This window comes from Procambarus clarkii, chromosome 7 (assembly GCF_040958095.1).
Source record: "Procambarus clarkii isolate CNS0578487 chromosome 7, FALCON_Pclarkii_2.0, whole genome shotgun sequence".
Classification (NCBI taxonomy): Eukaryota; Metazoa; Arthropoda; class Malacostraca; order Decapoda; family Cambaridae; genus Procambarus; species Procambarus clarkii.
Window position 1 is genome coordinate 1783763 of NC_091156.1, and position 27500 is coordinate 1811262.

Here is a 27500-nt window from a genome sequence, read left to right on the forward strand (position 1 = left end):
TCACTAACCTCACCTAACCTAACCTAACCTAACCTAACCTAACCTAACCTAACCTAACCTAACCTAACCTAACCTAACCTAACCTAACCTAACCTAACCTAACCTCACCTAACCTCACCTAACCTCACCTAACCTAACCTAACCTAACCTAACCTCACCTAACCTAACCTCACCTAACCTAACCTAACCTAACCTAACCTAACCTAACCTAACCTAACCTAACCTAACCTAACCTAACCTAACCTAACCTAAACTAACCTAACCTAACCTAACCTAACCTAACCTAACCTAACCCATTTTTGGCCGCTAGCGGCGAAAATAGCCCCTTTTTTGGCCGCTAGCGGCGAAAATCGGTCGATTTTTGGCAGGTAGCGGCGAAATTCGGGCGATTTTTGCCCGCCTGCTTCAAAAATCGCATGGTTTATGGCCGCTAGCGTCGAAAATAGCGCGGTTTCCGGCCGTTAGCGGCAAAAATCGCCCGATTTCTGGCCGCTAGCGGCGAAAATCGCACGGTTTTTGGCTGTTTGCGGCGAAAATCACGCAGTTTTTGGCCGGTACCGGCGAAAATCGCGATTTTTGCTCGCCAGCTGCGAAAATCGCATGGTTTTTGGCCGCTAGCAGCGAAAATCGCGCGGTTTTTGGCCAGTAGCGGCAAAAATCGCGCTATTTTTGCTCGCCAGCTGTAAAAATCGCACGGTTTTTGGCCGCTAGCGGCGAAAATCACGCGGTTTTTGGCCGGTAGCGGCAAAAATCGCCCGATTTTTGGCCGCTAGCGGCGAAAATCGCACGGTTTTTGGCCGCTAGCGGCGAAAATCGCGATTTTTGCCCGCCAGCTGCAAAAATCGCATAGTTTCTGGCCGCTAGCGGCGAAAATCGCGCAGTTTTTGGCCGGTAGCGGCAAAAATCGCGCTATTTTTTCCCGCCAGCTGCAAAAATCGCATAGTTACTAGCCGCTAGCGGCGAAAATCGCGCGATTTTTGGCCACTAGCGGCGAAATTTGCACGATTTTTGGCCGCTAGCGGCGAAAATAGCCCTTTTTTTGGCCGCTAGCGGCGAAAATCGGTCGATTTTTGGCAGGTAGCGGCGAAATTCGCGCGATTTTTGCCCGCCAGCGTCAAAAATCGCATGGTTTCTGGCCGCTAGCGTCGAAAATAGCACGGTTTTCGGCCGTTAGCGGCAAAAATCGCCCGCTTTTTGGCCGCTAGCGGCGAAAATCGCACGGTTTTTGGCCGCTAGCGGCGAAAATCGCGCAGTTTTTGGCCGGTAGCGGCAAAAATCGCGCTATTTTTTCCCGCCAGCTGTGAAAATCGCCCGGTTTTTGGCCGCGAACGGCGAAAATCACGCAGCTTTTGGCCGGTAGCGGCAAAAATCACCCGATTTTTGCCCGCCAGCTGTGAAAATCGCACGGTTTTTAGCCGCTAGCGGCGAAAATCACGCGGTTTTTGGCCGGTAGCGGCAAAAATTGCACGGTTTTTGGCCGCTAGCGGCGAAAGTCGCGCTATTTTTGGCCGTTAGCGGCGAAAATTGCGATTTTTGCCCGCCAGCTGCGAAAATCGCATGGTTTTTGGCCCCTAGCGGCTTAAATCACCCGATTTTTGGCTGGTAGCGGCTTAAATCGCGCGATTTTTCCCGCCAGCTGTGATAATCGCACGGTTTTTGGCCGCTAGCGGCAAAAATCGCGCTATTTTTGGCCGCTAGCGGCAAAAATTGCACGGTTTTTGGCCGCTAGCGGCGAAAGTCGCGCTATTTTTGGCCGTTAGCGGCGAAAATTGCGATTTTTGCCCGCCAGCTGCGAAAATCGCATGGTTTTTGGCCGCTAGCGGCTTAAATCACCCGATTTTTGGCTGGTAGCGGCTTAAATCGCGCGATTTTTCCCGCCAGCTGTGATAATCGCACGGTTTTTGGCCGCTAGCGGCGAAAATCACGCGGTTTTTGGCAGGTAGCGGGAAAATTCGCGCGATTTTTGCCCGCCAGCTGCAAAAATCGCATGGTTTCTGGCCGCTAGCGTCGAAAATAGCGCGGTTTTTGGCCGTTAGCGGCAAAAATTGCCCGATTTTTGGCCGCTAGAGGCGAAAATTGCACGTTTATTGGCCGCTAGCGGCGAAAATTGCACGTTTTTTGGCCGCTAGCGGCGAAAATCGCGCTATTTTTGGCCGGTAGCGGCGAAAATTGCTATTTTTGCCCGCCAGCTGCGAAAATCGCATGGTTTTTGGCCCCTAGCGGCGAAAATCGCGTTGTTTTTGGCAGGTAGCGGCGAAAATCGTGCTATTTTTGCCCGCCAGCTGCAAAAATCGCATAGTTTCTGGCCGCTAGCGGCGAAAATCGCGCGGTTTTTGGCCGGTAGCGGCGAAAATCGCGCTATTTTTGCCCGCCAGCTGCAAAAATCGTATAGATACTGGCCGCTAGCGGCAAAAATCGCGCGATTTTTGGCCGCTAGCAGCGAAAGTCGCACGATTTTTGGCTGCTAGCGGCGAAATTTGCACGATTTTTACTTGCTAGCGGCGAAAATAGCCCCTTTTTTGGCCGCTAGCGGCGATAATCGGTCGATTTTTGGCAGGTAGCGGCGAAATTCGCGCGATTTTTGCCCGCCAGCTGCAAAAATCGCATGGTTTCTGGCCGCTAGCGTTGAAAATAGCACGGTTTTCGGCCGTTAGCGGCAAAAATCGCATGGTTTTTGGCCGCTAGCGGTGAAAATCGCGCGGTTTTTTACTGGTAGCGGCGAAAATCGCGCTATTTTTGCTCGCCAGCTGCAAAAATCGCATAGTTACTGGCCGCTAGCGGCGAAAATCGCACGGTTTGTGGCTGCTAGCGGCGAGAATCGCGCTATTTTTGGCCGGTAGTTGCGAAAATCGCAATTTTTGCCCGCCAGCTGCGAAAATCGCATGTTTTTTGGCCGGTAGCGGCTTAAATCGCGCGATTCTTGCCCGCTAGCTGTGAAAATCGCACGGTTTTTAGCCGCTAGCGGCGAAAATCGCGCTATTTTTGGCCGGTAGCGGCGAAAATCGCAATTTTTGCCCGCCAGCTGCGAAAATCGCATGGTTTTTGGCCGCTAGCGGCGAAAATCGCGCGGTTTTTGGCCGGTAGCGGCAAAAATCGCGCGGTTTTTGGCCGGTAGCGGCAAAAATCGCGCTATTTTTGTCCGCCAGCTGTGAAAATCGCACGGTTTTTGGCCGCTAGCGGCGAAAATGACGCGCTTTTTGGCCGGTAGCGGCAAAAATCGCCCGATTTTTGGCCGCTAGCGGCGAAAATCGCACGATTTTTGGCCGCTAGCGGCGAAAATCGCGCTATTTTTGGCCGGTAGCGGCGAAAATCGCGATTTTTGCCCGCCAGCTGCGAAAATCGCATGGTTTTTGGCCGTTTGCGGCTTAAATCGCGCGATATTTGGCTGGTAGCGGCCTAAATCGCGCGATTTTTGCCCGGCAGCTGTGAAAATCGCACGGTTTTTGGCCGGTAGCGGCGAAAATCACGCGGTTTTTGGCCGGTAGCAGCGAAAATCACGCGATTTTTGACCGCCAGCTGCGAAAATCGCATAGTTTTTGGCCGCTAGCGGCGATTTGACTCCTGAGCGTGATTTTTGAGCCGAATTCTCTCTTCACCTATTTTCAGTTTCAAATTACGACGTTTCATACTGAAAATATGCCAATTACTGAAAACGGCGATGGGTCATATTTTGCCCAAACCCCCCTACAGTTTTCAAAATGTCAGAAATGTCGGAAATTTGACTCCTGAGCGTGATTTTTGAGCCGTATTCTGACTCTCTGCGCCTACTTTCAGTTTCAAATTACGAAATTTCATACCGAAAATATGCCAATTACTGTAAACGGCGATGGGTCATATTTTGCCCAAACCCCCCTGCAGTTTTCAAAATGTCTGAAATGTCGGAAATTTGACTCCTGAGCGTGATTTTTGAGCCGTATTCTGACTCTCTGCGCCTATTTTCAGTTTCAAATTACGAAGTTTCATACCGAAAATATGCCAATTACTGTAAACGGCGATGGGTCATATTTTGCCCAAACCCCCCTGCAGTTTTCAAAATGTCTGAAATGTCGGAAATTTGACTCCCGAGCGTGATTTTTGAGCCATATTCTGACTCTCTCCGCCTATTTTCAGTTTCAAATTACGACGTTTCATACCGAAAATATGCCAATTACTGAAAACGGCGATGGGTCATATTTTGCCTAAATCCCCCTGCAGTTTTCAAAATGTCTGTAATGTCGGAAATTTGACTCCTGAGCATGATTTTTGAGCCGAATTCTGACTCTCTGCGCCTATTTTCAGTTTCAAATTACGACGTTTCATACCGAAAATATGCCAATTACTGTAAACGGCGATGGGTCATATTTTGCCCAAACCCCCCTGCAGTTTTCAAAATGTCTGAAATGTCGGAAATTTGACTCCTGAGCGTGATTTTTGAGCCGAATTCTGACTCTGCACCTATTTTCAGTTTCAAATTACGACGTTTCATACCGAAAATATGCCAATTACTGAAAACGGCGATGGGTCATATTTTGCCCAAACCCCCCTGCAGTTTTTAAAATGTCTGAAATGTCGGAAATTTGACTCCTGAGCGTGATTTTTGAGCCGTATTCTGACTCTCTGCGCCTATTTTCAGTTTCAAATTACGACGTTTCATACCGAAAATATGCCAATTACTGTAAACGGCGATGGGTCATATTTTGCCCAAACCCCCCTGCAGTTTTCAAAATGTCCGAAATTTCGGAAATTTGACTCCTGAGCGTGATTTTTGAGCCGAATTCTGACTCTCTGCACCTATTTTCAGTTTCAAATTACGACGTTTCATACCGAAAATATGCCAATTACTGAAAACGGCAATGGGTCATATTTTGCCCAAATCCCCCTGAAGTTTTCAAAATGTCTGAAATGTCGGAAATTTGACTCCTGAGCGTGATTTTTGAGCCGAATTCTGACTCTCTGCGCCTATTTTCAGTTTCAAATTACGACGTTTCATACCGAAAATATGCCAATTACTGTAAACGGCGATGGGTCATATTTTGCCCAAACCCCCCTGCAGTTTTCAAAATGTCTGAAATGTCGGAAATTTGACTCCTGAGCGTGATTTTTGAGCCGAATTTTGACTCTCTGCACCTATTTTCAGTTTCAAATTACGACGTTTCATACCGAAAATATGCCAATTACTGTAAACGGCGATGGGTCATATTTTGCTTAAACCCCCCTGCAGTTTTCAAAATGTCTGAAATGTCGGAAATTTGACTCCTGAGCGTGATTTTTGAGCCGTATTCTGACTCTCTGCGCCTATTTTCAGTTTCAAATTACGACGTTTCATACCGAAAATATGCCAAATACTGTAACGGCGATGGGTCATATTTTGCCCAAACCCACCTGCAGTTTTCAAAATGTCCGAAATGTCGGAAATTTGACTCTTGAGCGTGATTTTTGAGCCGAATTCTGACTCTCTGCACCTATTTTCAGTTTCAAATTACGACGTTTCATACCGAAAATATGCCAATTACTGAAAACGGCGATGGGTCATATTTTGCCCAAACCCCCCTACAGTTTTCAAAATGTCTGAAATGTCGGAAATTTGACTCCTGAGCGTGATTTTTGAGCCGTATTCTGACTCTCTGCGCCTATTTTCAGTTTCAAATTACGACGTTTCATACCGAAAATATGCCAATTACTGTTAACGGCGGTGGGTCATATTTTGCCCAAACCCCCCTGAAGTTTTCAAAATGTCCGAAATGTCGGAAATTTGACTCCAGAGCGTGATTTTTGAGCCGAATTCTGACTCTCTGCGCCTATTTTCAGTTTCAAATTACGCCGTTTCATACTGAAAATATGCCAATTACTGAAAACGGCGATGGGTCATATTTTGCCCAAACCCCCCTACAGTTTTCAAAATGTCTGAAATGTCGGAAATTTGACTCCTGAGCGTGATTTTTGAGCCGTATTCTGACTCTCTGCGCCTATTTTCAGTTTCAAATTACGAAGTTTCATACCGAAAATATGCCAATTACTGTAAACGGCGATGGGTCATATTTTGCCCAAACCCCCCTGCAGTTTTCAAAATGTCTTAAATGTCGGAAATTTGACTCCCGAGCGTGATTTTTGAGCCGTATTCTGACTCTCTCCGCCTATTTTCAGTTTCAAATTACGACGTTTCATACCGATAATATGCCAATTACTGAAAACGGCGATGGGTCATATTTTGCCCAAACCCCCCTGCAGTTTTCAAAATGTCCGAAATGTCGGAAATTTGACTCCTGAGGGTGTTTCTGAGCCGAATTCTGACTCTCTGCACCTATTTTCAGTTTCAAATTACGACGTTTCATACTGAAAATATGCCAATTACTGAAAACGGCGATGGGTCATATTTTGCCCAAACCCCCCTGCAGTTTTCAAAATGTCCGAAATGTCGGAAATTTGACTCCTGAGCGTGATTTTTGAGCCGAATTCTGACTCTCTGCACCTATTTTCAGTTTCAAATTACGACGTTTCATACCGAAAATATGCCAATTACTGAAAACGGCGATGGGTCATATTTTGCCCAAACCCCCCTGAAGTTTTCAAAATGTCCGAAATGTCGGAAATTTGACTCCAGAGCGTGATTTTTGAGCCGAATTCTGACTCTCTGCGCCTATTTTCAGTTTCAAATTACGCCGTTTCATACTGAAAATATGCCAATTACTGAAAACGGCGATGGGTCATATTTTGCCCAAACCCCCCTACAGTTTTCAAAATGTCTGAAATGTCGGAAATTTGACTCCTGAGCGTGATTTTTGAGCCGTATTCTGACTCTCTGCGCCTATTTTCAGTTTCAAATTACGAAGTTTCATACCGAAAATATGCCAATTACTGTAAACGGCGATGGGTCATATTTTGCCCAAACCCCCCTGCAGTTTTCAAAATGTCTTAAATGTCGGAAATTTGACTCCCGAGCGTGATTTTTGAGCCGTATTCTGACTCTCTCCGCCTATTTTCAGTTTCAAATTACGACGTTTCATACCGATAATATGCCAATTACTGAAAACGGCGATGGGTCATATTTTGCCCAAATCCCCCTGCAGTTTTCAAAATGTCTGTAATGTCGGAAATTTGACTCCTGACCATAATTTTTGAGCCGAATTCTGACTCTCTGCGCCTATTTTCAGTTTCAAATTACGACGTTTCATACCGAAAATATGCCAATTACTGTAAACGGCGATGGGTCATATTTTGCCCAAACCCCCCTGCAGTTTTCAAAATGTCTGAAATGTCGGAAATTTGACTCCTGAGCGTGATTTTTGAGCCGAATTCTGACTCTCTGCACCTATTTTCAGTTTCAAATTACGACGTTTCATACCGAAAATATGCCAATTACTGAAAACGGCGATGGGTCATATTTTGCCCAGACCCCCCTGCAGTTTTCAAAATGTCTGAAATGTCGGAAATTTGACTCCTGAGCGTGATATTTGAGCCGTATTCTGACTCTCTGCGCCTATTTTCAGTTTCAAATTACGACGTTTCATACCGAAAATATGCCAATTACTGTTAACGGCGATGGGTCATATTTTGCCCAAACCCCCCTGCAGTTTTCAAAATGTCCGAAATGTCGGAAATTTGACTCCTGAGCGTGATTTTTGAGCCGAATTCTGACTCTCTGCGCCTATTTTCAGTTTCAAATTATAACGTTTCATACCGAAAATATACCAATTACTGTAAACGGCGATGGGTCATTTTTTGCCCAAACCCCCCTGCAATTTTCAAAATGTCCGAAATGTCGGAAATTTGACTCCTGAGCGTGATTTTTGAGCCGAATTCTGACTCTCTGCACCTATTTTCTGTTTCAAATTACGACGTTTCATACCGAAAATATGCCAATTACTGTAAACGGCGATGGGTCATATTTTGCCCAAACCCCCCTGCAGTTTTCAAAATGTCTGAAATGTCGGAAATTTGACTCCTGAGCGTGATTTTTGAGCCAAATTCTGACTCTCTGCGCCTTTTTTCAGTTTCAAATTTCGACGTTTCATACCGAAAATATTCCAATTACTGTAACAGCGATGAGTCATATTTTGCCCAAACCCCCCTGCAGTTTTCAAAATGTCCGAAATGTCGGAAATTTGACTCCTGAGGGTGTTTCTGAGCCGAATTCTGACTCTCTGCACCTATTTTCAGTTTCAAATTACGACGTTTCATACTGAAAATATGCCAATTACTGAAAACGGCGATGGGTCATATTTTGCCCAAACCCCCCTGCAGTTTTCAAAATGTCCGAAATGTCGGAAATTTGACTCCTGAGCGTGATTTTTGAGCCGAATTCTGACTCTCTGCACCTATTTTCAGTTTCAAATTACGACGTTTCATACCGAAAATATGCCAATTACTGAAAACGGCGATGGGTCATACTTTGCCCAAACCCCCCTGCAGTTTTCAAAATGTCTGAAATGTCGGAAATTTGACTCCTGAGCGTGATTTTTGAGCCGTATTCTGACTCTCTGCGAGCACCCCTAGGTGTGAGCGAGCACCCCTAGGTGTGAGCGAGCATCCAATGGTGTGTGCGAGCACCCACAGGTGTGAGCGAGCACCCACAGGTGTGACCGAGCACCCACAGGTCTGACCGAGCACCCACAGGTCTGGCCGAGCACCCACAGGTCTGACCGAGCACCCACAGGTCTGGCCGAGCACCCACAGGTCTGGCCGAGCACCCACAGGTCTGAGCGAGCACCCACAGGTCTGAGCGAGCACCCACAGGTGTGAGCGAGCACCCACAGGTCTGACCGGGCACCCACAGGTGTGAGCGGGCACCCACAGGTGTGAGCGGGCACCCACAGGTGTGAGCGGGCACCCACAGGTGGGAGCGGGCACCCACAGGTGGGAGCGGGCACCCACAGGTGTGAGCGGGCACCCACAGGTGGGAGCGGGCACCCACAGGTGGGAGCGGGCACCCACAGGTGGGAGCGGGCACCCACAGGTGGGAGCGGGCACCCACAGGTGGGAGCGGGCACCCACAGGTGGGAGCGGGCACCCACAGGTGGGAGCGGGCACCCACAGGTGGGAGCGGGCACCCACAGGTGGGAGCGGGCACCCACAGGTGGGAGCGGGCACCCACAGGTGGGAGCGGGCACCCACAGGTGGGAGCGGGCACCCACAGGTGGGAGCGGGCACCCACAGGTGGGAGCGGGCACCCACAGGTGGGAGCGGGCACCCACAGGTGGGAGCGGGCACCCACAGGTGGGAGCGGGCACCCACAGGTGGGAGCGGGCACCCACAGGTGGGAGCGGGCACCCACAGGTGGGAGCGGGCACCCACAGGTGGGAGCGGGCACCCACAGGTGGGAGCGGGCACCCACAGGTGGGAGCGGGCACCCACAGGTGGGAGCGGGCACCCACAGGTGGGAGCGGGCACCCACAGGTGGGAGCGGGCACCCACAGGTGTGAGCGGGCACCCACAGGTGTGAGCGGGCACCCACAGGTGTGAGCGGGCACCCACAGGTGTGAGCGGGCACCCACAGGTGTGAGCGGGCACCCACAGGTGTGAGCGGGCACCCACAGGTGTGAGCGGGCACCCACAGGTGTGAGCGGGCACCCACAGGTGTGAGCGGGCACCCACAGGTGTGAGCGGGCACCCACAGGTGTGAGCGGGCACCCACAGGTGTGAGCGGGCACCCACAGGTCTGCCTGGGCACCCACAGGTCTGCCGTGGCACCCACAGGTGTGAACAAGCACCCAATGGGGCTCGCTCCCTCCATTGGGTGCTCGCTCCCACCGGTGGGTGCTCGCTCCCACCGGTGGGTGCTCGGTCAGACTAGTGGGTGCTCGCTCCCACCGGTGGGTGCTCGCTCCCACCAGTGGGTGCTCGCTCCCACCAGTGGGTGCTCGGTCAGACCGGTGGGTTCTCGCTCCCACCGGTGGGTGCTCGGTCAAACCAGTGGGTGCTCGGTCAGACCAGTGGGTGCTCGCTCCCACCGGTGTGTGCTCGCTCCTACCAGTGGGTGCTCGCTCAGACCAGTGGGTGCTCGCTCCCACCGGTGGGTGCTCGCTCCTACCGGTGGGTGCTCGCTCAGACCAGTGGGTGCTCGGTCAGACCTGTGGGTGCTCGGTCAGACCTGTGAGTGCTCGCTCAGCCCAGTGGGTGCTCGGTCAGACCTGTGGGTGCTTGTTCAGACCTGTGGGTGCTTGTTCAGACCTGTGGGTGCTTTTTCAGACCTGTGGGTGCTTGTTCAGACCCAAACATCCCAAATCCGATACCTGAGCCATATTTTGGAGCCAAACTCTGGCTCTCTGCACGTATTCGCATTTTGAAATTCCGACTTTTTATGCCGATAATATGCCAATTACTTAAAGCGGTGGGTCACATTTTGCCTAAACCCCCTTGCAGTTTTCAAAATATCCCAAATATCCCTAATCCGATACCTGAGCCATATTTTGGAGCCAAATTCTGGCTCTCTGCACGTATTCGCAGTTCGAAATTCAGACTATTTATATATCGGAAATATGCCAATTACTGAAAGCGACAATGGGTCACATTTTCCCCAAACCCCCCTGCAGTTTTCAAAATATCCCAAACATCCCAAATCCGATACCTGAGCTATATTTTGGAGCCAAATTCTGGCTCTCTGCACCTATTCGCAGTTTGAAATTCCGACTTTTTATATCGAAAATATGCAAATTACTGACAGCGGCGGTGGGTCACATTTTACCCCCCCCCCCCTGCAGTTTTCTCAAATATCCCAAACATCCCAAATCCGATACCTGAGCCATATTTTGGAGCCAAATTCTGGGTCTCTGCACGTATTCCCAGTTTGAAATTCCGACTTTTTATACCGAAAATATACCAATTACTGAAAGCGGCGGTGGGGCACATTTTGCCCAAACCCCCCCTGCAGTTTTCAAAATATCTCAAACATCCACCCCCACTCTCCCTCATACTCCCTTACTCCCCCCCCCCTTCTCCACCACTCTCTCCCATACTCCCCTACTCTCCCCCCCCCTCTCCCCCATACTCCCCCACTCTCTCCCATACCCCCCCACTCTCCCCCATACTCCCCCTTTTTCCCCCACTCTCCCCCATACTCCCCCACTCTCCCCCATACTCCCTCTCTCTCCCCTACTCTCCCCAACTCTCCCTCACTCTCCCCCATACTTCCCCACTCTCCCCCATACTCCCTCATTCTCCCCCATACTCCCTCATTCTCCCCCATACTCCCCCACTCTCCCCTATACAAGGTGAGTAACAGCAGCACACCATAAGTCAGGCATCACAAGCGGCGGATGATGCATTCATGACATGGTGCCAGGCACAGTGGGGGCCAGTCTGGCATCTGGCACTGAGGGGGCCACACTGCCTGCACACCTTCCGGCCTCACTGGATAACGTGCCGCACAACAGGAGAGTCACGGTGCTCGCGGCTCCTGGGTGTGTATCATGTTACAAGCGTTCTTGGTGCTTCGTGTTCTCTGTCGCTGAACCATGACGAGCCTTGAGAAATATGTCATTCAGTAGTGACGGTCGACACTGTGACCCCACACGTGTCTGCCCCTCGACACTGTGACCCCACACGTGTCTGCCTCTCGACATAGATCATTCCAATAGTCAGCATTTCGACAACGCTGCGGAGGGCGAGTGAGATTACATACGTCCATAAGAGCCAACGTCGACAGTACCGACGCAGAGTCGACAGCATCGCCGCAGAGTCGATAGCTCTGCCGCAGGATCGACAGCATCGCCGCAGGGTCGACAGCATCGCCGCAGGGTCGACAGCTCTGCCGCAGCGTCGACAGCATCGCTGCAAAATCAACAATATCGCCGCAGTGCCGACAACACCGCCGCAGGGTCGACAACACCGCCAAAGGATCGACAACACCGCCAAAGGGTCGACAACACCGCCAAAGGGTCGACAACACCGCCAAAGGGTCGACAACGCCGCCAAAGGGTCGACAACGCCGCCAAAGGGTCGACAACACCGACAGAGGGTCGACAACATCAACAGAGGGTCGACAACACCGCCAGAGGGTCGACAACACCGCCAGAGGGTCGACAACACCGCCAGAGGGTCGACAACACCGCCAGAGTGTCGACAACACCGCCAGAGTGTCGACAACACCGCCAGAGTGTCGACAACACCGCCAGAGTGTCGACAACACCGCCAGAGTGTCGACAACACCGCCAGAGTGTCGACAACACCGCCAGAGTGTCGACAACACCGCCAAAGTCTCGACAACACCGCCAAAGTGTCGACAACACCGCCAAAGTATCGACAACACCGCCAAAGTATCGACAACACCGCCAAAGGATCGACAACACCGCCAAAGTATCGACAACACCGCCAAAGTCTCGACAACACCGCCAAAGGATCGACAACACGGCCAAAGGATCGACAACACCGCCAAAGGGTCGACAACACCGCCAAAGTATCGACAACACCGCCAAAGTATCGACAACACCGCCAAAGGATCGACAACACCGCCAAAGGATCGACAACACGGCCAAAGGATCGACAACACCGCCAAAGGATCGACAACACCGCCAAAGGATCGACAACACCGCCAAAGGATCGACAACACTGCCAAAGGATCGACAACACCGCCAAAGTATCGACAACACCGCCAAAGGATCGACAACACGGCCAAAGGATCGACAACACCGCCAAAGGGTCGACAACACCGCCAAAGTGTCGACAACACCGCCAAAGTGTCGACAACACCGCCAAAGTGTCGACAACACTGCCAAAGTATCGACAACACCACCAAAAGGTCGACAACACCGCCAAAGGGTCGACAACACCAACAGTGTCGACAACACCGCCAAACGGTCGACAACACCGCCAAACGGTCGACAACACCAACAAAGTGTCGACAACACCGACAAAGTGTCGACAACACCGCCAAAGGGTCGACAACACCCTACTAGTGTTATCTTGTAACTAACAAACCGGAAGAGGACAAAAATACAACGATACCAATAGTAAAGAAACTCGAACCAAAATACAGTAGTTGTACTGACCAAAATTAATTATTACGCGAATTATTTAAATTATATTCATAAAATTTAAGTTTTTCGTAGGGAAAAACATATTTAGCGTCCGACAAATAAATAATTAATGGAAAGCAGTTAATAGTATGCGAGTTCAAGAAAGTTAAATAATGATGTGACAGACTGGGTTGTATTATAATGCAAACATATACTCAGTTTGGGACAACATAATTACTGCCACCGTCTGTAGTTACTGCACTATCTACTGCGATGGAACTCCATCTGAAGCAAAGATACTCGTATGACTTTATTAAGAACATATAAGCCAGATAATTTAACATAATCTTGGCTGATCGAGCGATGGAATGCCAGTATAGGAATGGTGGTGGAGGAGGCCCCGGAGAGGCAGAACCCAAGAGTCGGCGCCCGACCGTGAGTCACGCTCACCCCCCTTCCCCGTGACTCTCACTCGCCACAGTTTATAGGTAAGACCTTATGGCTCTCCATGAATAGAATAAGTACTAAAATGTTAATTTGTTATAATTATATGACTTTACCATGTCGGGGATAGAATGCCTGTTAGGCTTATCTAGGTCCCCCCTAGGTCAACGACTGCACTTCCTCTCTGTCCATTTCGCTCTGTCTTTCCCTATAGATCAATCTCTTCAGCTCAGGAACTTGTCTCGTTCTACATTTTTGGCCCTTTTCTTGGTCTTTCCTGTCATTTTTCAAGTAAGGGTGTCATGATTGGGATGCATATTCAACTGTGGGTCTCACGTTCGTTGTATATTGGACCTGCAAAACTCCTTTGCCCAAGTTTCTGAACAATACACAAATGTTGGCCAGTATGCCATATGCAGTTGTAGCTATTCAGTTAATCTGTTATCCTACCATCACATTTGAAGTTATGTCCACTTGCAGGTCTTTCTCCTTTTCTGATTCAAGAACTTGTCTTCCCTTCATTTTATACTGTTGTACCGTTCTTCGCACTCCTGTTCCTATCCTCACAATTTTGCACATAGCCGAGCTAAAATCTAACAACCATTTCTCAGACTATTTCTAGAGTATGTCCAAATTCGCTTGCAGTGCCTCACAATCAACCCTTACTCGGATAGAACTTTAGTAGTCATTTGTTGGACCAATCATTCAGTGTGTGTGTGTGTGTGTACTCACCTAGTTGTACTCAGCTAGTTGTGCTTGCGGGAGCTGAGCTCTGGCTCTTTGGTCCCGCCTCTCAACTGTGTGTGTATTTACCTAGTTGTACTCAGCTAGGTGTGCTTGCGGGGGTTGAGCTCTGGCTCTTTGGTCCCGCCTCTCAACTGTGTGTGTACTCACCTAGTTGTACTCAGCTAGTTGTGCTTGCGGGGGTTGAGCTCTGGCTCTTTGGTCCCGCCTCTCAACTGTGTGTGTACTCACCTAGTTGTACTCGGCTAGTTGTGCTTGCGGGGGTTGAGCTCTGGCTCTTTGGTCCCGCCTCTCAACTGTCATTCATTTGCTACTATTTTTTCCCCCTCACATACACACACACCCCAGGAAGCAGCACGTGATAGCTGACTAACTCCCAGGTACCTATTTACTGCTAGGTAACAGGTGCATCAGGGTGAAAGAAACTGCCCATCATTTCTCGCCAGCGCCAGGAATTGAACAGGATCACGTGCCCAGCGTGCTATCCACACAGCCACCGGCACCCACAGTGTGTGTGCGTGCGCGTTAGAGAGAAATATATGTTGACATAATAGAAGAAAAATATATTGGTTAGAAAGGCGGGGTCCAAGAGCTAATAGCTCGATTCTGCAGGCACATACACTTGTGGCTGCCAAGCTGCCATTGTCAGCCCAGGAGTAAAAGTCCAGCCGGTGAGCTGGGGAGCGGACAGATGTGTATTTGGGTTTGTGTCAGGTGTTTGTTGGCTTTAGTCTATGTTTGCGGGCACGTGGAACTGGGCAGGTGGAGAAGTACCTGCACCTTCACCATCTTTTTGGTCAGTCACACACTTCAGATCCCAATTATTTTGCCAATTAGCTCATGCTCTCACTCTTTCCTTAATTTTATTGTTTCTTACAACCAAGCGTAGTTGTGTACCTACTGCATTAATTTACTCACAGCTCTCCTTCCTACTGATGCTAAAACTACCTATCCCGTCTCACCAAACTTCCACGACCCCTCTCTCTCTCTGGTTAGTATTATTTATAACTCCGAGACCTCCACCCTCACAGTGACTCGCTGTCTTTTGTTGCTTAGGTACTCCCTTATCTAGTGGAGTACCTTCCCTTTCACTGCCATCTGCATCTGTATCTTGTGCACTAATCTCTTATGTTGGTACTGTGCCAAAGGTTTTCTGGCAATCAAATAATATGCAGTCTGCCCAGCCCTCTTTATCTTGCCTCATTTGTGTTGCCTGGTCATAGAATTCAATTAATCCTGTGAAGCATGATTTGCCCACTCTAAACCCATGCTGATGTGTTGCAAAGTTCTTTCGCTCCAAATGTTCCACTAGTTTTTTCGCACAATCTTCTCCAGCATCTTGCACGGTATGTAAGTTAGGGACACTGGCCTGTAGTTCAGTGCCTTCTTGTATATTGGGATTACATTGGCCGTCTTCCAAATTTTTGGCAGTCCACCTGTTACCAGTGATTTGTTGTACACCATGGATAGTGGCAGGCACAGAAGGGGATTATCAGGAGAAAACGCCAAGCCATTACGACTATATACCACTAGGACGGTCGGGGATTGAACAACGACCTGCATGAAGCGAGACCGTCGCTCTACCGTCCAGCCCAAGTGGTTGGACCAGAGCTTCTGATCCTTCCTTTAGTATCCATGGCGAGATTCCATCCGGACCTATAGCCTTTGTCACATCCAAATCTAGCAGATGCTTCCTCACCTCCCCACTGGTAATTACAAACGCCTATAGTGATGTCTTGTTAAATATTCCTTCTCTTATCTCTGGGACTTCTCCTTGCTCTACTTTTAAAACCTACTGGATTTCCTTTTTGAGTTCTTCACACACTTTCTTGTCGTTTGTATTGAATCTTTCTGCCCCTATCTTCAGTTTCATTACTTGTTCCTTCACTGTTATTTTCCTCCTGATGTGGCTGTGCAGCAATTTAGGTTGAGTCTGCAGGCGACGAGTCACAATAACGTGGCTAAAGTATGTTGACCAGATCACACACTAGAAGGTGAAGGGACGACGACGTTTCGGTCCGTCCTGGACCATTCTCAAGTCAATTGTCGACTTGACAATCGACTTGAGAACGGTCCCGGACGGACTGAAACGTCGTCGTCCCTTCACCTTCTAGTGTGTGGTCTGGTCAACATAGGTTGAGTCTTTTCCTTGCTCGCTATGTCAATTCCATATTGTCGCTCTCCCTCTCTTCTCACCCTGACGTATTCATTCCTGGCGCTCTGGTATCTTTCTCTGCTCTCTAGTGTCCTGTTATTTCCACAGTTTCTCCGCGCCTTTGCACTTAGTTGCTTTGCTAACTAACATTTCTGACTAAACCGTGGGTTTCTTATCTGCATTTCATTTGTTTCCTTTTGGGTTGGGACGAACTTGCCTGCTGCCTCCTTACACTTTTGCGTTATGTAGTCCATCATGTCTTGGGCCGTCTTTCCTCTGAGCTCTTTTACTAAGCTATATCTGTTAGGAATTTCCTTGTCTCCTCATAGTTTCCCTTCCGGAATGCCGGCCTTTTGTTTTCTAGGCCCTTCCTTAAGTACCTTAACCCAACTTCGACCAGGTACCCAAACATCAGTACACCGTGATCACTCATTCCTACCGGGGCTTCGAAACCGATTTCCTGTATGTCGAAGTTGTTCAGAGTGAAGACTAGGTCGAGTCCCGCTGGTTCATCGTTGTGCGTGTGTGTGTGTGTGTGTGTGTGTGTGTGTGTGTGTGTGTGTGTGTGTGTGTGTGTGTGTGTGTGTTCACCTAGCTGTGCTTGCGGGCGTTGAGCTCTGCTTTTTCGGCCCGCCTCTCAACTGTCAATCAATCAACTGTTTCTAACTATTAATTTTCACAAACACACACACACACACACACACACACACACACACACACACACACACACACACACACACACACACACACACACACACACACACAGGAAGCAACTCGTAACAGCTGTCTAACTCCCAGGTACCTATTTACTGCTAGGTAATAGGAGCATCAGGGTGAAAGAAACTTTACCCATTTGTTTCTACCTGGTCCGGGAATCGAACCCGAGCCACAGGATTACGAGTCCTGCGCGCTATCCACTCAGCTACCAGACCCCCAAACACCTATCCTTATCGTTAGCGCTAGCGTGTGAAGGGTGAGGGGGGTTGAGTAGTGTGAGGGTTGAGGGGGTTGAGTAGCGTGAGGGGTGAAGGGGTTGAGTAGTGTGAGGGGTGAGGGGGTTGAGTAGTGTGAGGGGGTTTAGTAGTGTGAGGGGATTGAGTAGTGTGAGGGGTGAGGGGGTTGAGTAGTGTGAGGGGGGGTTAAGTAGTGTAAGGGGTGAGGGGGTTGAGTAGTGTAATGGGTGAGGGGGTTGAGTAGTGTGAGGGGGTTGAGTAGTGTGAGGAGGTTGAGTCGTGTGAGGAGGTTGAGTAGTGTGAAGGGTGACGGGGTTAAGTAGTGTGAGGAGGTTGAGTAGTGTGAAGGGTGAGGGGGGGTTAAGTAGTGTGAGGGGTGAGGGGGGTTGAGTAGTGTGAGGGGTGAGGGGGTTGAGTAGTGTAATGAGTGAGGGGGTTGAGTAGTGTGAGGGGGTTGAGTAGTGTGAGGAGGTTGAGTAGTGTGAAGGGTGAGGGGGTTGAGTAGTGTGAGGGGTGAGGGGGTTAAGTAGTGTGAGGGGTGAGGGGGTTGAGTAGTGTGAGGGGTGAGGGGGTTAAGTAGTGTGAGGGGTGAGGGGGTTGAGTAGTGTGAGGGGTGAGGGGGGTTGAGTAGTGTGAGGGGTGAGGGGGGGTTGAGTAGTGTGAGGGGTGAGGGGGGGTTGAGTAGTGTGAGGGGTGAGGGGGGGTTGAGTAGTGTGAGGGGTGAGGGGGGGTTGAGTAGTGTGAGGGGTGAGGGGGGGTGAGTAGTGTGAGGGGTGAGGGGGGTTGAGTAGTGTGAGGGGTGAGGGGGGTTGAGTAGTGTGAGGGGTGAGGGGGTTGAGTAGTGTGAGGGGTGAGGGGGGTTGAGTAGTGTGAGGGGTGAGGGGGGTTGAGTAGTGTGAGGGGTGAGGGGGGTTGAGTAGTGTGAGGGGTGAGGGGGGTTGAGTAGTGTGAGGGGTGAGGGGGGGTTGAGTAGTGTGAGGGGTGAGGGGGGGGGTGAGTAGTGTGAGGGGTGAGAGGGGTTGAGTAGTGTGAGGGGTGAGGGGGGTTGAGTAGTGTGAGGGGTGAGGGGGTTGAGTAGTGTGAGGGGTGAGGGGGGTTGAGTAGTGTGAGGGGTGAGGGGGGTTGAGTAGTGTGAGGGGTGAGGGGGGTTGAGTAGTGTGAGGGGTGAGGGGGGTTGAGTAGTGTGAGGGGTGAGGGGGGTTGAGTAGTGTGAGGGGTGAGGGGGGTTGAGCAGTGTGAGGGGTGAGGGGGGTTGAGCAGTGTGAGGGGTGAGGGGGGTTGAGTAGTGTGAGGGGTGAGGGGGGTTGAGTAGTGTGAGGGGTGAGGGGGGTTGAGTAGTGTGAGGGGGGTTGAGTAGCGTGAGGGGGGGTTGAGTAGTGTGAGGGGGGGTTGAGTAGTGTGAGGGGGGTTGAGTAGTGTGAGGGGTGAGGGGGGGTTGAGTAGTGTGAGGGGGTGAGGGGGTGAGGGGGGTTGAGTAGTGTGAGGGGTGAGGGGGTTTAGTAGGGTGAGGGGTGAGGGGGTTTAGTAGGGTGAGGGGTGAGGGGTGAGGGGGTTTAGTAGGGTGAGGGGTGAGGGGGTTTAGTAGGGTGAGGGGTGAGAGGGTTTAGTAGGGTGAGGGGTTTAGTAGGGTGAGGGGGTTGAGTAGTGTGAGGTGTGAGTAGTGTGAGGGGTGAGGGGGTTGAGTAGTGTGAGGGGTAAGGGGGGTTGAATAGTGTGAGGGGTAAGGGGGGTTGAGTAGTGTGAGGGGTGAGAGGGGTTGAGTAGTGTGAGGGGTGAGGGGGGTTGAGTAGCGTGAGGGGTGAGGGGGGTTGAGTAGTGTGAGGGGTAAGGGGGGTTGAGTAGTGTGAGGGGTAAGGGGGTTGAGTAGTGTGAGGGGTAAGGGGGGTTGAGTAGTGTGAGGGGTAACGGGGGTTGAGTAGTGTGAGGGGTAAGGGGGGGTTGAGTAGTGTGAGGGGTAAGGGGGGTTTAGTAGTGTGAGGGGTGACGGGGGTTGAGTAGTGTGAGGTGTGAGGGGGGGTTGAGTAGTGTGAGGTGTGAGGAGGGTTGAGTAGTGTGAGGGGTGAGGGGGGTTGAGTAGTGTGAGGGGTAAGGGGGTTGAGTAGTGTGAGGGGTAAGGGGGGTTGAGTAGTGTGAGGGGTAAGGGGGGTTGAGTAGTGTGAGGGGTAAGGGGGGTTGAGTAGTGTGAGGGGTAACGGGGGTTGAGTAGTGTGAGGGGTAAGGGGGGTTGAGTAGTGTGAGGTGTGAGGGGGGGTTGAGTAGTGTGAGGTGTGAGGAGGGTTGAGTAGTGTGAGGGGTAAGGGGGTTGAGTAGTGTGAGGGGTAAGGGGGTTGAGTAGTGTGAGGTGTGAGGGGGTTGGTAAAAACAGTGCCATTCTCTCTGGTCGACTCATCAGGTAATGAAAGTTGACCGCCTTGATAAATACACAAGTGCATATAAATAGGCAGAAGAAACATGTTGGTAATTAGTGTGGTGTTGAGAGAAGGCGGAGCAAGCAACACGTGGGAACAAGGAACATATCCCACACCTTCATCACTGTCACTCTATACTCTGTTACATAAATTGGTTTTGATGTTGGTCGTCAAAATATCCCGAGATTGATCAGACCGTTATGGATGGTCGACACTACTAATGGTTGCGTCGGCTAGCTGACACCTCTTGACGGGCCCATTACTGATAATAGTCATGGTGTGGGTAGTGGTGGTGGGGATGGTTCTGGTGGTGGTGTTGACCTATCAGTGACTACGGTGAAGTTAGGTCTTGCTCTCTATGTCCCACCTACTTGCCTAATTGTACCTGTTACGTTATAGCTTAACTATTCTGATGTTCGAATTCTTTGTGGAATCTGGCCTTAAAGTTATGGATGGAGGTGTCGACCACAACTCCTTCTCTCAGTGCATTCCACTTGTTCAACACCCGTCCAGAGAACGAGTATTTCCTTATGTTTCTTCGACTCATGTGTGTCAAATTTACATTTGTGTCATCTTGTCCTGCTTTCTCTCATTCATAGCTATATCTTGTCTATCCCCCCCCCCCCTAAGTATCTTGTATGGTGTGATAATATCTCTATTGTTTCTTCTGTTCTCCAGGGTTTTGAAGTCCAGTTCCTTAAACCTATCCTCATAATTTAACCCTTTTAGATCTAAAAGAAAAAGCAGAAGTCACAATAAAATAACTAGCAAAGAACTCATACTGAATAAAATTACCTATCAAAAGAAAAGAAAAAAGATATCAAACGACACACATTATAAAATAAAGCACTGAAGCTTATTTCAAGTGATCAAAACGAATAAAACTTTATAACTATCACAGATAATAAAAGCTAAATATAAAATTAATAAAAATATAATAAGTATCTAATGAAACAAACCACACTATTAATATTACGTAAATTGATTAAATGGAGTGATCGTTGATAACTGACTTATGAATAATCAACACTAATACAACTATTATAATAATGACTTCACACTTACAAAAAATGTATATAAAACACAAGCAAAATAGAAGACAATTATAAAGTAATAACGAAAACATTATGAAAACTTAATTATCAAACAAATCTAAATACTAAAAATTGCATTATATATCTTAAATAAAAGACTATAATAATATATAATATCAACATTTGAAATAAGTAAAAAAGGAGACAAAACAAGGTAAACTAAACAAAATGAAAATAATATAATATTGTTTTTTTTAGTTTACCTTGTTTTCTCTCTCTTTTTTTTTACTGATTTCAAGTGTTGATATTGTATATTATTATAGTCTTTTATTTAAGATATATAATTCATTTTTTTGGTGTTTAATTTTGTTTGATATTTAAGTTTTCATAATATTTTGGTTAGTATTATATAATTGTTTTCTATTTTGCTTGCGTTTTATATACATTTTTTGTAAGTGAAGTCATTATTATAATAGTTGTATTACCGTTGATTATCCGTGAGGTAATTTATCAAGGTTCACTCCACTTGATCACTTCAACTAAGTTTAATAGTGTAGTTTGGTTTAGTAGTTAATTGTTTATTATATTTGTATTATTTTTTTATTTAGCTTTTATTATCTATGTGATAGTTATAAAGTTTTACTCGTTTTGATCACTTTAAGTAAGCTTAAGTGCTTTGTTTTATAATGTGTGTCGTTTGATATATTTTTTCTTGTCTTTTGATAGGTAATTTTATTCAGTATCAGTTCCTATTTACTGCTGGTTAACAGGGGCATTCAGGGGTGAAAAACTTTTTCCATATGTTTCTGCCTGGTCCGGGAGTCGAACCCGGGCCACAGAATTACTAGTCCGGCGCGCTGTCCACTCAGCTACCAGAACCCCCATTGTGGTAGTGCAAGATTGTTGGTTCAGAAGCCGAGTGTGGCGCACCATTGTGATGGTGCAACATAAGGTGATCAGATTTGTCAGGCATGCCTTTCTCCATATAATCTATGCTGCCTTTTTATTACAAAATTTGTCCACCTTAGTGCTTCATTATTCTCATTATTATTACCTTCTCTGTAACTTCTACGGAAAACTTGTCAGTGACAATGGTCTATAATTCAGTGCCTTTTGTCTTTCTCACTTGTGTAAACATTGGGACTACAGTTGTATTCTTCCAAAATTTGGAAGATTTTGTCTCCATTGTTTTATTTAAAATTTTAGTTTGCGGATGACTGGTAAGCACTGCTAATACCACCACTACAATCACCACTGTCATCACCACCATCACAACAACAATTAATTACCACTGTCATCGTCACCACAACAACAACAATTACGACTGTCAAAGCAACCACCACAACAAATACCACTGACATCGCCACCACCACCACTACCACCACCATTACAATCACCAGTCATCACCACACTACTACGATCACCACTGTCGTCACCACTACATTACTACAATCGCCCCACCACCACTACAATCGCCCCCCCACCACCACCACCACTACAATCGCCCCACCACCACCACAATCGTCCTACCATCAACACCACCACCACCAACACCACCACCACCATCAACACCACTACCACCACCACTATCAACAACACCACCACCACTACCACCACCATCAACACCACCACCACCACTGACCACCGTCACGTCTACCCCCCCCCCCTCCCCCCCTCCAGTGTAACAACACAGTGGGCCCTGATAACACACACTCCGGGTATCTCTACTCCCCGGCAGCTCTTACACCGCCACGCCGCCGCCCGCCACGCCGCCGCCGCCCCCCAACAATACCTCCTCAGATTAAAACAAAAATAGACAGATTTTTTTTTTTGACGGGGGCTCGTAGTCCTGAGAGCGCGGGTCCGATTCCCGGCCGAACCAGAAACAAATGGACAGTTTCTTTCACTTAATGCTCCTGTTCACCTACCAGTAAATAAGTACCTGAGAGTTGAACGGCTGCTATGAGCTGCAACCTGACGATGAATGCATGTCAGACCACTTATTTTGCTTACAACTATTGGTACTGAATGTGTCTCTGAACGGGTGTGTGTGTGTGTGTGTGTGTGTGTGTGTGTGTGTGTGTGTGTGTGTGTGTGTGTGTGTGTGTGTGTGTGTGTGTGTGTGTGTGTGTGTGTGTGTGTGTGTGTGTGTGTGTGTGCGCGCGCGTGTGCGCGCGCGTGTGCGCGCGTGTGCGTGTGCGGGCGCGCGCTTGTACCGTTGTGTGTGTTAATAAACCCTCCCACATTGCTAATATCTGACACAAGATACCGCTAAGAGCTTCTGCATCAGAGGTCTCAAGGTGTATATTTCTGGCGGCTGAGTGTCAAGGTTTGTGACGTGGATAAAATGGTGGGTGAGTAACATGGGTGGTGGGTGAGTAACATGGGGTGGTGGGTGAGTAACATGGGGTAGTGGGTGAGTAACATGGGGCGGTGGGTGAGTAACATGGGGTGGTGGGTGAGTAACATGGGGTGGTGGGTGAGTAACATGGGGTGGTGGACAAGTGCTAGGGATGCTGTGAGTGGTGGCCAGACTCTGCTTACCCACCACTAATATACAATTTACAGTTTACAATTAGACAACCTATAAGTAAATCCAGTCTAGAGTTTACTATGCACAATGCTTTGCGCAGTGAACCCTCTACAACAAAAATATGCAATTTTTCATCCTTCTCTGTCTCCTGTGATTTCTGTCATACTGCAATCGAATTCTTTTAAATTTGTGAGACAAGATTTACCATCCCTGAGCCCATGCTGATGCTATACTACAAAATCTCTTCACTCCGACTCTGCTACTCACAATCTTCTTCCTCACCTTGCTTGGTTATGCAGACTCGTAGTCATTGCCTCATGTCTCTCTTCTTGTATATTGCAACTGTGTTGACTATGTTTCTAACCTGTGAATCTGTGAGTATGCGTTTGAGAGTTTGTGCGTCAATATATTTGTACATTCATGCTTCTGTTATGTCTGTGGGTCTGTACGTGTGGGTTTTTTTTTTAGTCCCCCTTGTTCCCCTCCCCCCCCCCCTGTTTTAGGAGGCAGTCTTCAGTAAATGGAGGTGCTGACAATCTTCGGGTTGACGACTGACTGCTGTCACTAGGAGGCAGACCCAGGCAGTAGCAGAATCAGTTCTACACATGTCCCCTAATTCGTATACGATTAAATACCTCTTTTTTGCGGTAGACTTATGTAACTAAAAGGTCAGAGCCTCAATAACCGAAATAATAGACCCGTTATTACTGGGGATTCACGCGTTATACACGTTCTCGCATGATGTAAAAATACCTCAAATGATGTGTAAGAAGGGGACCTCAGGTGTGGGACCAACAGCGGGCATTAATTCTCGCCCCCACCCCCACCCAGCTCACACTGACTCAACCCTGTTCCCCCATGCTTTAGAGACAGCGCTCCCGGTTCGCGATTGGTAGGAAAAGAGAGTCGTCATGCCTCTGGGAACAGGTGAGGAAAACTAATGGCTGAGAAAACTTGCCCGCACACCTCGTTGAGGCATCTCCACACCTGCTACAGGAGGCAAGGCCTGACATGCTTTCTGCACTAACATAAAACATAAACTTTCCTTGACTTCTTTTGATGATGATTTGCTATATTGTCTTTCATTTTTGCTACCTGTAGTATTTTGTCGCGGGCCCAGTAAGCCCCATAAACCTCAGCCACCCCTGACTATGAGGGTCTCGCCTCACCTCAATAACACACGAAAGAGGAGCATCGCAGAAATGGGCCTTGTTGAGCAGCACATGTTTATGGTGCATGTTGCTCCTAGAAGGGGAGGAGAGGGGAGGGGATAGATATACTGGTGATAGCGAAGGCACGAGGAGAGAATTTATTTTAGAGTGGATCCCTGCCTGGCTTGGAGAGCCTCGCCATCCTAGCGGGCACCTCGTGATGCAGTGCTTCTCATAAGATTTTAAACATACTCTGTACCTCAGAAGATTTTCTACGGGAGTTTTTCCGGGAGGACTTTGTACTGGATTCTAATGAGACCTTTGAACAGGGGTAATGTTAGGAAGGCTCTGTTCTAAGGGGTTGGAATTGTGGCGCTCTTAACAGGATTTTTACAGCATTGTTACTCGCAAAGCACTGTACACAGTAAACCCTAGACTATAGGCTGTCTAATTCTAACGTGTACAACTTACCTATAAGTTGTCTAACCACTTTTCTAGCCGTTGGCTGTCTAATGCAATAATGACACTGGGCCCATTTCTCTATCATACATGCTTTTAAAGTTATGCATGTAGTTATCCTCAACAACCTGCTCCTTTCTTGAGGTTATCTTGAGATGATTTCGGGGCTTTAGTGTCCCCGTGGCCCGGTCCTCGACCAGGCCTCCACCCCCAGGAAGCAGCCCGTGACAGCTGACTAACACCCAGGTACCTATTTTACTGCAAGGTAACAGGGGTATAGGGTGAAAGACACTCTGCCCATTGTTTCTCGCCGGCGCCCGGGATCGAACCCGGGACCACAGGATTACAAGTCCAGTGTGCTGTCCGCTTGGCCGACCGGCTCCCTTTAGGTCATTCCAGTTACTCACTACCTTTACTCAAAAAGAAAACTTTCCAGCATCTCTATAACACATTTGAGTCTCAAGCTTCCATCCGTGCCCCCTTCTATTTTTATTCATTGTAAACGTTTCCTCATTTTCCACCTTGTCAATCCCTCTAAGTATTTGATTCGTCTGTATCATGTCCCCCTCACCCTCTCCCTCGTTTTTTCTAACGTCGTCAGGTTTAATTCTTTCAGTCTTTCTTCGTAGTTCATCCCTCGCAGCTCTGGGATGAATGAGTCTCGTTGCAAACTTCTGCATCTTTTCGAGCTTCCTTATGTATTTTCTAAGATAGGGAGCTCCACCACCACCACTCTAAGACTGGCTTCACACAGGCGGTATACAGTGATCTAAAAGCCTCCTTATTCACACACACTCCTTCCTTGTGTATGTGTGTATTTACTATTTGTGTCTACAGAATCAAGCTATTAGCTCTTGGACCCCGCCTTTCTAACCAATCTATTTTTCCTCTATTATGTCTACTATATATATTTCTCTCTAACACACACACATATGCACACACACATCACCAGGAAGCAGCCAGTAGCGGCTGTCAAACTCCCATGTACCTATTTACTGCTAGGTGAATAAGTGCACCAGGTTGAAATTCATTTCTCTGCCCATTCATTTCTGCCCCGGTCAGGAATCGAACCTGGGCCCTTTGGACTACGACACCCGAGCGCTGTCCACTCAGCCACCCCCCCCCTTCCACACACACACACGCTGTGCATGTACTCACCTATTTGTACCCGCAGGATCGAGCATTGACTCTTGGATCCCACTTTCTTGCCACAAGTTGATTATAGCAATGACTCCTGTCCTATTTCACTATCTTACCTAGTTTTAAAGTTATGAATAGTTTGTTTCCACAACCTGCTCCTTAAGTTCATTCCCCGTTTCCACTGCGCTCACACTAAAAGAAAACTTCCTAATATCTCTGTGACTCATCTGAGTTTCCAGCTTCCACCCATGTCCCCTCGTCCTGTTAATATTACGCGTGAACATTTCGTCTATTTCCACTCTGTCCTCTGTCAATCCCCCTGAGTATTTTATATGTTCCTATCATATCCCCCCCCCTTTTTCCCTTCTTTTTTCTAGTGTCATAAGGTTCAGTTCCTTCAGACGCTCTTCATATCCCATCCCCCGAAACTTTGGGACAAGCCTCGTCGCAAACTTCTGAACCTTTTCCACTTTCCTTATGTGTTTTTTCAGGTGGGGACTCCATGATGGTGCGGCATACTCTAAGACTGGTCTCATGTAGGCAGTGTAAAGTGCCCTAATAGCCTCCTCACTTGGGTTTCTGAATGATGTTCTAACGTTTGCCAGTGTAGAGTACGCTGCTGTCGTTATCCTATTTATATGTGCATCAAGAGTTAGATTAGGCGTTCTATTTCTAATATATGTCATTTACATATATTAGAAATAGAATGGTCCCAGCAACGATCCCTGAGGTACTCCACTCGTTACTGTTCGCCAGTCCGACTTCTCGCCCTTTACCGTAACTCTCTGGCTCCTTCCTGTTAGGTAGTTCCTTACCCATGCTAGGGCCTTTCCTTTTACTCCTGCCTGCCTCTCAAGTTTGAATAGCGGTCTCATGTGCGGTACTGTATCAAAGGCTTTTTGGCAGTCTAAAAATATGCAGTCTGCCCAGCCTTCTCTGCCCTGCCTTATTCTTGTTAATTTATGATAGAATTTCAAAAGGTTTGTTAGGCATGATTTCCCTTTCCAGAACCCATGTTGATGTTTGTTTACAAACCCAATGCTCTCCAGGTGTGCAACCAGTCTTAGCCTAGTTATTCTTTCAAGTATTTTGCAGGGGATGTTTGTCAGTGATACGGGTCTGTAGTTAAGTGCCTACTCCCTATCTCCTTTCTTGAAATTTGGTACGACATTTGCCTTCTTCCAGCAACTAGGCAATTCTCCCGACATAAGTGACTCATTAAAGATCATTGCCAGAGGCATGCCGAGGGCCCTACACACACACACGTGCTCTGTGTGTGCGTGTGTGTGCGTGTGTGTGTGTGTGTGTGTGTGTGTGTGTGTGTGTGTGTGTGTGTGTGTGTGTGTGTGTGTGTGTGTGTGTGTGTGTGTGTGTGTGTGTGTGTGTAAGAGTGACAGACAATACCATTCATCTATTCCCCCCCCCCCTTCACCTTTCATTCCGGGAGTCGCCAGGTGGCTCAAGATGGGCAAATGCAGCTGGACGGGGTTCGAGCGAGCGGTGAAGCTAGTGATCACCTTCGTGTTCAGCCACGTGGGCCTCTGTGCCTT

At 48.4% G+C, this 27500-nt stretch overlaps 2 protein-coding genes across 2 annotated transcripts in view; both read left to right on the top strand.

The window, feature by feature from the left end:
• LOC123761484 (dual specificity protein kinase shkD-like) overlaps positions 1-12886 on the top strand; it is a 22905-nt gene extending 10019 nt beyond the window's left edge. Inside the window, exon 2 of the mRNA XM_045747512.2 lies at positions 11540-12886. Within this exon, the coding sequence (XP_045603468.2) occupies positions 11540-12886 (1347 nt within the window). The remainder of the gene's footprint in view (positions 1-11539) is intronic.
• A 393-nt stretch (positions 12887-13279) lies between these two features.
• LOC123761338 (uncharacterized) overlaps positions 13280-27500 on the top strand; it is a 28743-nt gene continuing 14522 nt past the window's right edge. The window contains exons 1-2 of the mRNA XM_045747297.2: positions 13280-13417; positions 27405-27500. The exon at positions 27405-27500 is cut by the window's right edge and continues 125 nt beyond it. Of these exons, the coding sequence (XP_045603253.1) occupies positions 27415-27500 (86 nt within the window). The 5' untranslated portion in view covers positions 13280-13417; positions 27405-27414. The remainder of the gene's footprint in view (positions 13418-27404) is intronic.